At 40.3% G+C, this 12711-nt stretch overlaps 1 protein-coding gene across 5 annotated transcripts in view; it reads right to left on the reverse strand.

Moving 5' to 3' along the window:
• LOC105478822 (myomesin 1) overlaps window positions 1-12711 on the reverse strand; it is a 178900-nt gene that overhangs the window by 75871 nt on the left and 90318 nt on the right. For all 5 annotated transcript variants that reach the window (XM_011736457.3, XM_011736454.3, XM_011736455.2 and 2 more), the window contains 3 exons: window positions 7070-7211; window positions 3820-4019; window positions 1354-1410 (listed from right to left, as the gene is read on the reverse strand). In XM_011736457.3, the coding sequence (XP_011734759.2) occupies window positions 1354-1410; window positions 3820-4019; window positions 7070-7211 (399 nt within the window). The remainder of the gene's footprint in view (window positions 1-1353; window positions 1411-3819; window positions 4020-7069; window positions 7212-12711) is intronic.

The following is a 12711-nucleotide window of genomic DNA, read 5'->3' on the forward strand; positions in this document are numbered from 1 at the left end:
AGCTGATTTTAAAATTTATATAGAAATGTAAAGACAGAATAGCTGAAACAACTTTGGGAGGAAAAAAACCAACATAAGATTAGAGGACTTGTACTGATTTTAAGATGCTAAAATTTATATGTCAAATAAAATGAAACTCAGAAAAGCCGTAGTAATAAAGACAGTATGATATTGATAGAGGGGAAAGAAAATTGACCAATAGAGATTCCAGAAATTGATCCACAAAAACGTAATAAATTGAATTTGACAATGTTGCCAAGACAAATTTGTTGGGTAAAGAATAATCTTTTCAATAGATATTGCTGAAATAATTTAATAGCCATATGCAAGTATGAATGATAGTAGTAACTGAGACCCTTACTTCTTGTAACATAGAAAAAATTAATTTTAAATGCGTCACAGAGTGAAATGTAAAAACGAACGCTATAACATTTCCAGTGGGAAAAAAACAGGAAGAATACCTGGATTTGACAAAGATGCCCAATGTCACAAAAACTGGCAAATTAACACATGAAAAGATGCTCAACATTATCAATAAAATGTAAATCAAAGCCACAAAGAAATATCACTATGAACCCACTAGAATGGCTAAAATTAGAAAGACTGGCCACACTAAGTCCTAGTGACAAAGCGGGAGCAACTGGAATTCTCATGTGGTGCTGGTGGGAATGGAACACGGTACGATCATTTCAGAAAACAGTTGGCAGTTCCTTTAAAAATTAAGCATACACTTACCACATAACACATCCATTCAACTCCTAGGTATTTACGCACGATATAAATGAAAGCCTATGTCCACAGAAACAGTTAAGAATGTTCATAGAAGCTTTCAACAGTGAATGGATAAATACATTGGAATGAATTGATACACACACCAATGTAGATAAATCTCAAAATAATTATGCTGAGTAAAGAAAAACAGACAAAAATGAACACGATTCAATTGATCTACAATTGTGGACAACGCAAACTACAGTGACAGAAAGCAGATCAGTGATGGCTGGAGATGGAGAGACATGAAAGGGAGGAATTACAAAGGGGAAGGGGAAATTTTAGGGGTGATAAATACGTTCATTATTTTGAAAATGGTGATGGTTTCACGGGTATATACACGTGTAAAATTTATCAAATTGTACATGTTACATATTTGCAGTATATTGTATGATAATTACATCTTAATAAAGCTTTGAAAATAAAATGGGATTCTCTGACTTAAGTTACTTACAATCTCCATATATTTTAGAATGTTCTTCCCAAAACATCTTAAGCAATACACACGGCACCCTCTACAACAAAAGCCAAACTGCTTAGCAAAACATCAGCAATAGTATCTGGGGCAACCAGACTTCTTACCTGAAGGTTCTTCTTCAGTAACAATGATCTGTCCAGTCCAGGGTGCTGAGGGGCGACCTGAACAAAGACAAATAGAAGAATTACAAACGTTCACAAGTGTGCAATTTATCAGCTGCACTGATGAGTTGGGGAAGTGGCCAGATTAGTCACAACTGGGGTTGTTACTAGTAGACTTCTGTGTTTTCCCATGAATGGTATCAATCATGTAGAGGGCATTGTGGGAAACACAGCCCCTGTCCTCAAGGTACTCATAATCTCCTGGAGCCTGGAATCTGCCTGGACTGGCTGCGTGGACGTTTCTGGAACTGTACTGGCACAAGCTAGGTAAGTAACCTGTGTTCATTTAACTGTTCAATATGAATCTCCTGGAACAGGTAGGCTTGCTCATCCCCTCTGAATAGATAGCATGCGTTTGGGAGAAACATTTCCAGAAAATTGTAAGTCCAGTAGTTATTTATCTGTCATAATAAGATGAAAGAGGAGAGGGAGTGCTGATCCTGCAGTAAAGCTCAGCAAAGCAAATCTTTCCCATTACATTTTGAAAAACATTATCTCCAAAGGAAATCAGTTGAGATCCTGAGCAAGGAAAATGAATGATACGGGTACAAAGTTAAAGAGGAAATTTCACTTGTATGATCCCATAAACATCAGAAAGAGAGAGTGGTTCTACTCTTGCATTAACCAGGGGACTTTCTGTCAGAGTTTGTGCAAAAACGGAAAGGCGGTGAAGAAGATAACTTATTTTCAATGCAAACAAATCTTATTTTGATTAGAATTGATAAAAGAGGAGAAAACGAATGTATGAGATGGAATTTGCAAGTTCAGAAAAGAGGGCAGGAAGTCAGAGGGTTGGTGAAAAGTGACTGAAGAGCAATCAAGGAGCCTGATGGGACACGGTTGCTGGGGAAATGGTAATATTATTATTATCATTTTGAGATGGAGTCTCGCCGTCGCCCAGGCTGGAGTGCAGTGGCGTGATCTTGGCTCACTGCAACCTCTGCCTCCCGGGTTCAAATGCTTCTTCTGCCTCAGCCTTCCAAGTAGCTGGGATTACAGGTGCCTGCCACCACGCCTGGATAATTTTTTGTATTTTTAGTAGAGATGGGGTTTCGCCATGTTGGCCAGGCTGGTCACGAACTCCTGACCTCAGGTGATCCACCCACCTCGGCCTCCCAGAGTGCTGAGATTACAGGTGTGAGCCACCACAACCAGTCAGTGACTTTATTTTAATTAGACTTTTATGATGCCACTACATGTACTGAAGGTAAAGAATAACACTGTGATGGAGCATAGACCAGCAGTCCTCTACAAAGGTGATTTTGCCCCTCAGGTGATATTTGGTAGTGTCTCCATGACACTGCTGGTATCTAGTGGTTAGAGACAAGGGATGTTGCTCAGCCTCCGGCAATGAACAGGACACCCCCAGCCACCTCCCGCAACGACAAAGAATTACTGGCCTAAAATGCCAGTAGGGCCAAGGTTGAGAAGCCTGGCATAAGACTGAAATGTTACTATCCAACACTTCTCGTAATGTCATTTTATGTTCCCTATTGTTGGAGACGCCATATGGGTTTCCATGAAACAAATATAGGGCATGATTCATGTACCATGGTTTTGACATTAAGACTTGGAGACTAAATTTATTGAAAGATTTTTATTATTGTTATTATTGAGACAGGGTCTCACTCTGTTGCCCAGGCTGGAGTGCAATGGTGTGATCACAGCTCACTGCAGCCTTGACCTCCTGGACTCTAGCAATCCTCGCACCTCAGCCTCCTAAGTAGCTGGGACTTACAGGTGTATGCTACCATGCCTGGCTTTTTTTTTTTTTTTTTTTTTTTTTTTTGTAAAGCTGGGGTCTTTCTATGTTGCCGGGGCTGCTCTCAGAACTCCTAGGCTCAAGCAATCCTCCCATCTTTGCCAAGTGCTGGGATTACAGGTGTGAGCCACCACGCCTGGCCTGAAAAGATGATTTTTGACAGTCTAATATGAGAACTCAAACCTAGATTAGACATAATGTTGTCTATCTGTTTTTCCTTTGATATAGAGAGACGTACTGTGCTGAGATATTAGTGCTCTAAGGGAGGACTCCAAGGTAAAGAAATAGACCTAGAGGCAGAAAAAAAAATTATTTTTGGAATGTATAATAATGGGAATAAGAATGTTCTCCAGGCTCTTTGCTTTCATACTTCATTCCACACACAATGCCTGGAACTCAGTTTAACAATATAAATGTTTCTGAATAAAATAAAATAAAATAAAATAAAATAAAATAAAACCCTTAAGAGAATGACTAAGGCAAAGTTTTTGGGGGATTTTTCCCCCTCGGATTTTCTGATGAAAAAAGGATTTCTTGTTCTTGTCTCCCTCTAGTGGAAGGGAGAGGAACAACCTTGCAATGAAGCTGATTCTTGCAGTCATTTTAAAAAGGTTTAGGGAAGGTCCTGAAAAATGAAAAGTGCTTACTTTTAAGTCTAGCTTTCTCAGCTGGATCCAGAGCAGCCACGGGCTCGGAAACTCGAGATGGGAAACCTATTCCCGTTTTATTCACAGCTCGAACTCGGAAGATATAGGAACGACCTTCGATCAATCCAGTGACAGGAAAACGAGCAAACTTCACAGGTGTGTCATTGCACTGCGACCAGTTATCTGTGCCCACCTCACACCTAAAGGAACGAGCATGATTGACAAAACTAGTAAAAGAAGTATGGCTTAATGAATATCTCCAGAGCTGCAAAATCACCTAGTTGTTTCAGATCTCCCAGTAAAACATCCAAGTCAGGCGCGCGGCTCGCTAGCTGCTGAACTGCAAGCACCCAGTTTCACTCAAATGCACTGTGTCTTCTTTACCAAGAGGAAAGAAGCCTCAGATCCTTCCTGAACGCATAAAAGGCAGGCATCTGAGGGGTCTTGTGTACAAAGCAGAGGGGTTTGGGGGCTGCTGGGCTAAGCAGATAAATATACCCAATCTTAGCACTGGAGAGGACCCCCAAACATCCCCCCGGCGGATGCCTTCAATTCTACCATTAGTGACTTCTCTGTCTTCCTTAGGTATTTCCTTTGAAAAACAGAGATATTATTGAGAAAACTGGCGTCGTAAAAGATAGCTATTTGCACTGTAGTTTGGAGACTAGTTCACCGTATTTTCTCACTTGATGGTCATTACATCCTGTATAGAGGGTAAGGAGGTTATTGTGGAGATGTTTGTTTCTTTAACTGAAGAGACTGATGAGAGGTGGGGAGATGCCCAGGCCTGGCAGGGGCAGATTGAGTAGGTACTTGGAAACACTGATTTCTAATTGAGTGCTTTTACAGCAGTTGGTACCTGGGGATGGAGTGGGTCACTCCCAGCAGACAAATGTGACAACTCTTATCATGCTGTTGGCCTGATCAACAAAGGTTTAGGGGCTCAACATGTGACTAAATTTTACAGCATTAGGATTAAGCAACTCTTACCTTTTTTATGAGCAGAGTGCTGCACTTTTAGTTCATATCATTTCCCCAACATGGGCTCTATGTCCAAAATGTATAATTCCCAAATGATTCTCAGGGGCCTGGGGGTTGCCAGTGGCAGGACAGAGGCGGCTGGTGTGGGAAGTTTATCTCCCCTCCTCACGATCACCTTCCTCTCTTTGATATAGACAATAGACAATTTCCTTACGTAAAGTAGAATAGACAACTTCCTCACTTTCCTTATGTAAAGTGTTGTCTGTCAAATGTGGCTTCGATCCCTGCCTTCCATCCATTTCCCCTAATCCTCCTTGGTAGAAATTCTGGAGCTGCTAGGATTTTGGGGAGGTGGGGCGGTGGCAGAAGCCGATAGGGCCAGGACAATTCTTCAAACTACACCTGTCTCCAGAGATTCTGCCAGGACTCAGCCTCTTCTCTGTGCGATACTGTGGTGACCCAGTGACACTAGAGGATCCTTCCTAACCTCATGTGGGCAGAAAGAAAGGCGGAACTCACTGCTCCTGACACTGTCCACAGCACGTTGGAGCAGAAAGAACACAAACCTACAGCCAGGCTCACATCTGAATCCTAGTTCTGCTACTTATTACCCGCGTGATCTCGGGCGAGTTAGTGCTTCCTCACTGATATGTGGTCTTGGGCCTCATTTCCTACTTGAAATAAAAGCAATGACCTCACAGGGTGGTTATGGGTTAGTGGTTAATATATGCGAAGTGTTTAGAACAATGCCATGCACACAGTAAATGCCTAATAAATCATAGCCACGAGGTGGGTATTTTCATTACGACTAAGGCCAGAGGAGAACAAAATGTACTGATTGTCCCTGGCCTTTCACTGGTCAAAGTGTAAAAATCCCTTGGAAATGTGCCAAAGACAATAAAGCACAAAAAAGAATATATCTAAACCTTCACAATTCATCACTACTAAATGATGAAATGTTGTGGAAGCATTTTTTCACATGGATGGTTAAATAGTATATAATTTATTAGAAATATTTCTTACAAATAGTTCTGAGCACAATCGCCTGTATTTATGTACTGCGAGGTTCAACGCACCCTTGGTGCAAACTCATTGTGCTAATACGACACAGATTGTCCGTCTCTAGTGATTTCTACAATGAGGTTTCATTACTCAAAAATGAAAAGAGAATTCGAGCAATGATCTGAATAGAAACCAAGTCAGAGAACAATGTTATTTAGGCCAATAATCTAAACTTGCTGTCTGTATTGTCCAAACTCATGTCATAATTAATGTGTAAAGCCCAATTACTATAAATATCAGAGCCTCTAAAGTTTTGGAGAATGTAGACAACACTTGTAGATAGTGCATAATTTGCTACTATTGATTTTTTGTTGTTACTTCTTTGTATAACTTGGAAACACATCCTGAGGTAGAAATAAGACTTTGGTAGTATTACCAAAGTAAATATTCTTAAATTATTGACATATTAGGAATATAGACATTAACTATGCTGAATTCCAATTATTTCATTTCGAAAGTGGCCTCTATGAGGTCTACAAATTCATAACATTCTTGCCAAATTAGTGACATAAGCTGGTAGCCAAATTCAAAAAAATTCATCTTTGGAATTTAGGTAAATAATTAATTCATTTTTGGAACTTTTACCTAAATTCCAAAGAAGGATTTTTTGAATTTGACTACCAGCTCATGTCACTAATTTGGCAAGAATGCTATGAATTTGTAGACCTAATAGAGACCTAACAGAGGCCATCTTATAAATGAAATATATATATATATATACACACACACACCCCTATTTACCTAAGTTCCAAAGATGAATTTTGTGACACTATGATATGAGCTGTCACATTTGTCTGCTGGGAATGACCCACTCCATCTGCAGGTACTAACTGCTGTAAAAGTACTCAATTACAAATCGGTGTTTCCAAGTACCTACTCAACATACACACACACACACACACACAGAGGTACTTATAATGGGTATATATACCCATTTTATATATATATATACATATATGTAGGACCATTATATGTATGTGTGTCTATGTATGTGTACGTATGTGTACATCTATACACACACAGAGAAAGAGAGAGCGAGAGACTGAGACAGAGACAAATAGAGAAAAAGAAAGATGAAGAGAGATACAGAAATAGAAACAGAGAGGAAGGCCAGAAAAGAAAATATTTCCCCTAGAAATGATGGGAGAAATCAAGACTGCATCTCTATGACCAAATAACTGTAACTGATATTAGCCTAAGCACTAACTTGTCAATAAAATATCCGAGAATAGGACTCCCTCCATCGACAGCTGGCTGTTTCCAAGAGATGATGATATAATCTTTGTTGGCCTCCAAGCACTTCACATCCAAGGGAGCAGCTGGGGCTCCTTCAATCTCTGCATCAGCATCTGTGGAGAGAGAAGGATCCCATTAACCCTCTCAGACATGCTGTCAGCTCGGCAGGCGGAGGTCTCAGTGCACACACTTCTTACCACATCATCACAGTGGCTCCATCTTTGGCCCCAACACAGCAAGCATCAAATCTTGCTATTTGTTGACCAACATGTGTGTTTTTCACCTTCGGCAGGAAGAACATTGGGTCGGAAAATAGAAAGTGCTCTGAAAAGAACCCATGACCTTTGTCTCATGGTCCTTCCAGCCCAAAATGTTCCAAAAGAAAATTAATATAGAGATGCTGAAGATTGCATTCAGACAAGTCAGTTGTGCCAGAAAGTCAGTTCTCATGACATTGATTGTGCAATGTTGCTAAGAAAAAACTAAGAAAGGCCCCCAAGAGGGACAAATGCCCCTTCTGGAGGCATCCGCAAGAAAATACGAGTCATAGAGCTTCGCCAGTCGTAGGCAAGACACTACCATTTTGAAAGAGAAAACATTTGTTTTAATCAAATGATTGTCACCAAACTCAAGACACTTAGGGAAAGAACTCCAATGCAATACTCACATCTGAGCTTAGTTTATCTGAGTTTAGTAAAAGTCCAGGATAATACAAGAAACAGTACAATCCCTTTTTATGAAATGGGATCCCCTGACCACGCAGCCCCTCAGGCACAGCTAAATTAGTGAATCAGGGCTGTTTATAGGAGGGAGAAAAGGGGGAACGAAAATATTCAGTTAGCAACCTTTTAAGTGAGAATAATTAAGACAAGAGGCAGGGTCCCTGGGGGCGGAGGCCCACATTTGCCAATTCCTCCTGGCATTTGACCAACGCTTTCATAAACGGAGTTAGTAGAAGAGGGCGAGACATGCGGGAGCCACTCACTCAAGGGAAAGCACCCATGTCAACCAAACAAACACTTTCTTTTCCTATGATCTACATTCTGTAACTCTTATGAGTTACAAGGACATTTGATAACAGCAGAAATATTTGTCTACTGCATTTAATAGGTTTGCATTACCTGTGAAGAGCTCAAGCCACTTGGGTTTTGAACATTCTGTCTCTTGCTCTGTGAACCAGCAGGAAAGCGTCTAGGCAAATATCTCCTGCAGAAGTGCTATAGGAGAATGTAACTAAATCATTGTGCCTAAAACTTAATGCAGAATCTCTGCGTGGCACTCAATGGGAAACGAGCATTTTGATGAGGAGACACGTCTTTCCTTCCAGACTTTCAGAGCACTAGATGGCAGAGGGTGGTGCTGCTGATGACAAAGGCAGAGCAGAGCTGCAGAGGAGGTGGGGATGCTGAGGCTGACATGCTTGGGCTGCAAAAAAGGCACTGCTAGAAAGCCACTCAGCTACAAGGGGGACAGCTGGCAACCTCTAGCCATGTCCTTTGCTAATGGCCTATAGCACAACAACCAGCAGCCCCTGAATTGATAGAGCAGAGTTTAGTGAGCTGGGCATCCATGGCTTAGCTGCACGATGGCAGGAATACGCTGTTGTGGAGCCTGGCAGACAGCGGGCATTCAGGGAGCCATTGTTCAGCATTTGTATAGCATTGCTTGGAACTGAGGTGGGCTTGACAATCTTCCAAGTTACTCAGGCATTCATTTGCTCATTCATTCGTTCATTCATTCAGTGCTCTTCTAGGTGTTAACTGCAAAAGTTAAAAAATAAGGATCCTAACTGGGTGCCGTGGCTCATGCCATGGGAGGCTGAGGCAGGTAGTTCACTTGAGCCTAGGAATTCAAGACCAGCCTGGGCAACATGGTGAGATCCTGTTTCTATGCATTAAAAAAAAAATAGCCAGGTATGGAAGTGCGGGCCTGTGTTTCCAGTTACTTGAGAGGCTGACAGAAGAAGATTGTTTGAGTCTGGGAGGTAGAGGCTGCAGTGAGCTATGATCGCACCACTACACTCCAGCCTGGGTGACAAAGTAAGACCTTGTCCCCAAATAATAATAATAATAACCTTCTTTTTCTCAAGAAGCTACAATATAGTGTGAGAAGCAAAACATACTTGGGATGACAAGCGACAACTGTGAAGCAAGGAATCACAGTATTTGGCTTCTAGCAGCTGCTACACAGTGTGGGGCCCACAGCACCCTTCAGACAACATTAATCCTCTTCTATGCCTCTGCCCTTCCCTCTCCCAGCCCTCCAAATAGCCAAACTTTTGTAAGTTTGATTATTAGGTCAAAGATTAGCTTACTACTCTTTATATTTTGACCTCTGACACAGACTATTAAAAACTTTTTGCAAAATGTAAGTAATTCTATTGTCTTTATTGTAAAAGTATTATATATATTTTATGTGAACTGTATGATAATCAAAAACTATGTTAAAATCCCTTTTTTATAACCCAGAGATAACTACTATTAACATATTGGCCTAAATCTTTCTAGACTTTCTTCTATATTTATAAACTCAGAAATGATTATTTTTGAAACAAAGTGATCTTACTATGTAGTTTCATGTAAGCTGTTTTTTCTTGATATATTTCCATATCAATACATGTGGGTAGACACTGGTTTTCATTGCTGTGTGGTATGTCATTGTTTCATGGAGCATCTATTATACTTTATTCTATAACTTGCATATTGGTGAATATCTATATTTCTTTCAATTTTCCTCCAAACGTTTTTTTCACCTCTGTCCACTTAGCTCTTAGAACTAGAATTGTTGGAAATGTGTGTTTTTGATATTTACTGGCAAAGACCCTGATAAAAGTTAAACCAATTTATACTCACCAGTCACTGTAGCAGTGTTGTTCCTCCTTTACCCCAGTGGATTTTAAAAAATGTTAAATCTTTTCAATATTTTAGGAAAAATAATCTCATTTCAATTTTCTTTTTTTTCTTTCTTTCTTTTTTTTTTTTTTTTTTTTGAGATAGGGTCTCACTCTGTTGCCCAGGCTGGAGTGCAGTAAGGCAATCATAGTTCACTGTGGCTTTGACCTCCCAGACTCAAGCTCTCCTACCTCTTCAGCCTCCCAAGTAGCTAGGGCTATAGGCATACTCCACTATGCCCAACTAATTTTTTAATTTTTTGTAGAGACAGGGTCTCACTATGTTGCCCGGGCTGGTCTTGAACTCCTGGGCTCAAGTGATCCTCCCACCTGGGCCTCCCAAAGTGCTGGGATTACAGGCGTGAGCCACTGTGCCCAGCCTCATTTGAATTTTCATTGATTTGATTACTAGTGAAAATTTTTTCATATACCTATTTGCCATTTTCAATTCTTCTTTCATGACATTTTAATGACATCCTTTATCACTTTATTATTTCTCTATCTCTTTCTCTCTGCATGAGAGACAGCGAGAGAGAGATTGTGTGAAAAAAAAGAAAAGAGAAAGAGAAGGAAAGAATACATCAAAACCTCAAAGAATACGTAATAAAATGATAACACTGGATACCTGTGGGTGGTAGACTTATGGATGGCTTTACTTTTTATTTGTTAAATTTATATTATCTATTTTTTCACAATGAACACATATTATCTGTGTAATAAAATCTTGGCCAAATGTGTACAGCTCTTTACAATGTGTTTCTGCAGACATATGGTGCTTTATACACTGATCATTCTGGTGTGGAAGCTATTTTCTAAGCTGCAAGAATATCAGAGCTCCAAAACAATGCCCTGAAGTGACCTCGTGCAGCTCAATGAATACAAAGTTTAAAAAATACATATATTATTTAAACAATGGCAGTTTCTTACAAAGTTAAACACAAATTACCTAGCAATTCCACTTGTAGGTAGGTACCCAAGAGAAATGAAGATATAGGCCTATAAATATGAACACAAATGTTTATAATAACCAAAGAGTAAAAACGATCACACTCTCCATCAGTGGGTGAACGTACAGGCAAAAGGATGCATATCCATGTATTGGAATGCAATTTAATAAGAAAAAGGAATAATAGGTGTTACAACATGAATGAACCTCAAAACACATAAAGCCAAAGAAGGCCGACATAAAAAACCATAGAGATCCAGAAATGTCCAGAAAGACAAATCTATAGAGATAGAAAGTGAATTAGTAGTTGCAGGAGGCTAGACTGGGTATGGAAGAGGGAAGTAGGGAGGAGAAATCTTTTTGGGTTGATGTAAATTTTCTTTCTTTTCCTTCCTTCCCTTCCTTCTCTCCTTCCTTCCTTCCTTCCCTACCTGCCTGTCTTCCTTCCCTCTCTCTCTCTCTTTTTCTTCCCTTCTTTTTCCCTTCTTCTCTTCTTCTTCTTCTTGTTCTTCTTCTTCCTCTTCTTCTTCTTAATCTTCTTCTTCTCCTCCTCCTCCTCCTTCTCTTCCTCCTCCTCCTCCTCCTCCTTCTTCCTTTCCCTTCCTTTCCCTTCCCTGCCTTCTTTTCTTCTTCTCTCTGACTTTCTTTTCTTTTTTCTTTTTGAGACAGGGTCTCATTCTGCCACCCAGGCTGGAGTGCAGTGGTGCAATCACCACTCATCGCAGCCTCAACCTCCTGGACTCAAGCAATCCTCCCACCTCAGCCTCCTGAGTAGCTGGGACCACAGGCATGCACCACGCCCAGCTAATTGTTTTCAGTTTTTGTAGAGATGGGGTCTTGCTATGTTGCCCAGGCTGGTCTCAAACTCCTGGGCTCAAGAGATCCTCCTTTCTTGGCCTCCCAAAGTGCTGGGATTACAGGCATGAGCCATTGTACCTGGTCAAAATTTTCTAAAAGTGGAGTGTGGGTAATGGTTGTCTAACTCTGTAAATAAACTAAAAAGCACCAAATTGTAATTTAGCATGAGTGAACTTTATGGCATGTAAATTATATCTCAAAAATATGTTTTTAAAAACCTAATATATATCATTTAAAATAAATTTATAAGTGAAATCTTTCTCTAAAGATTGTAAAATTCACAATGCAATTCTGAAATTTACCTTTCCAATTTTGTCTTTTCCATTTATCTTTTCAATTCTCTCACATCAACCTCTGACAAACTGAGAATCTTTCCATTTCCTTAATTTGTGGATTTGAAAGCTGGCTTGAGTGTAAATTTTAAATTGGAACACCTTCGCCTCATCCATAGTTAGTAACGTGAAGTCTGGCCTAAACCTGGCAAAGAGGCACCTTTCTGGGTGTGGGCACTGAGAAATGCTGAGGAACCCTAGGCTAGGTCAGAGTTCCCAGAAAAAGTTCACGAAGGAAGGAGCATGACAAAGATTTTTGGAATAGCCAGCAATGTTCTCTGGCTCTGGTAAAACAACGGAAAGCGGAAGCAAAGACTTAGCTTAGTTCATCCTCATCTAGCCAGGTTTATCCTGGCGATTTGGCTAAATGAACACACTTGCTAATTGCAGCGTGTCGGTTCTCACTGCGATTTTCCCAGAAGGCCAGCTCCTGTCTTCCCTGACGATACAGACTTTTTCATGATGCCTCTGTGGCGGAGAACGCCTGACACGCTTTTCAGATGTTATAGATATTCAGATATCTGTACCAGTTGGGACAGAATTGAATTCTGGGACAGAATTCAATGATCATTTGTATTGTTCAATGC

Source organism: Macaca nemestrina, chromosome 19, assembly GCF_043159975.1.
Source record: "Macaca nemestrina isolate mMacNem1 chromosome 19, mMacNem.hap1, whole genome shotgun sequence".
Taxonomy (NCBI): Eukaryota; Metazoa; Chordata; class Mammalia; order Primates; family Cercopithecidae; genus Macaca; species Macaca nemestrina.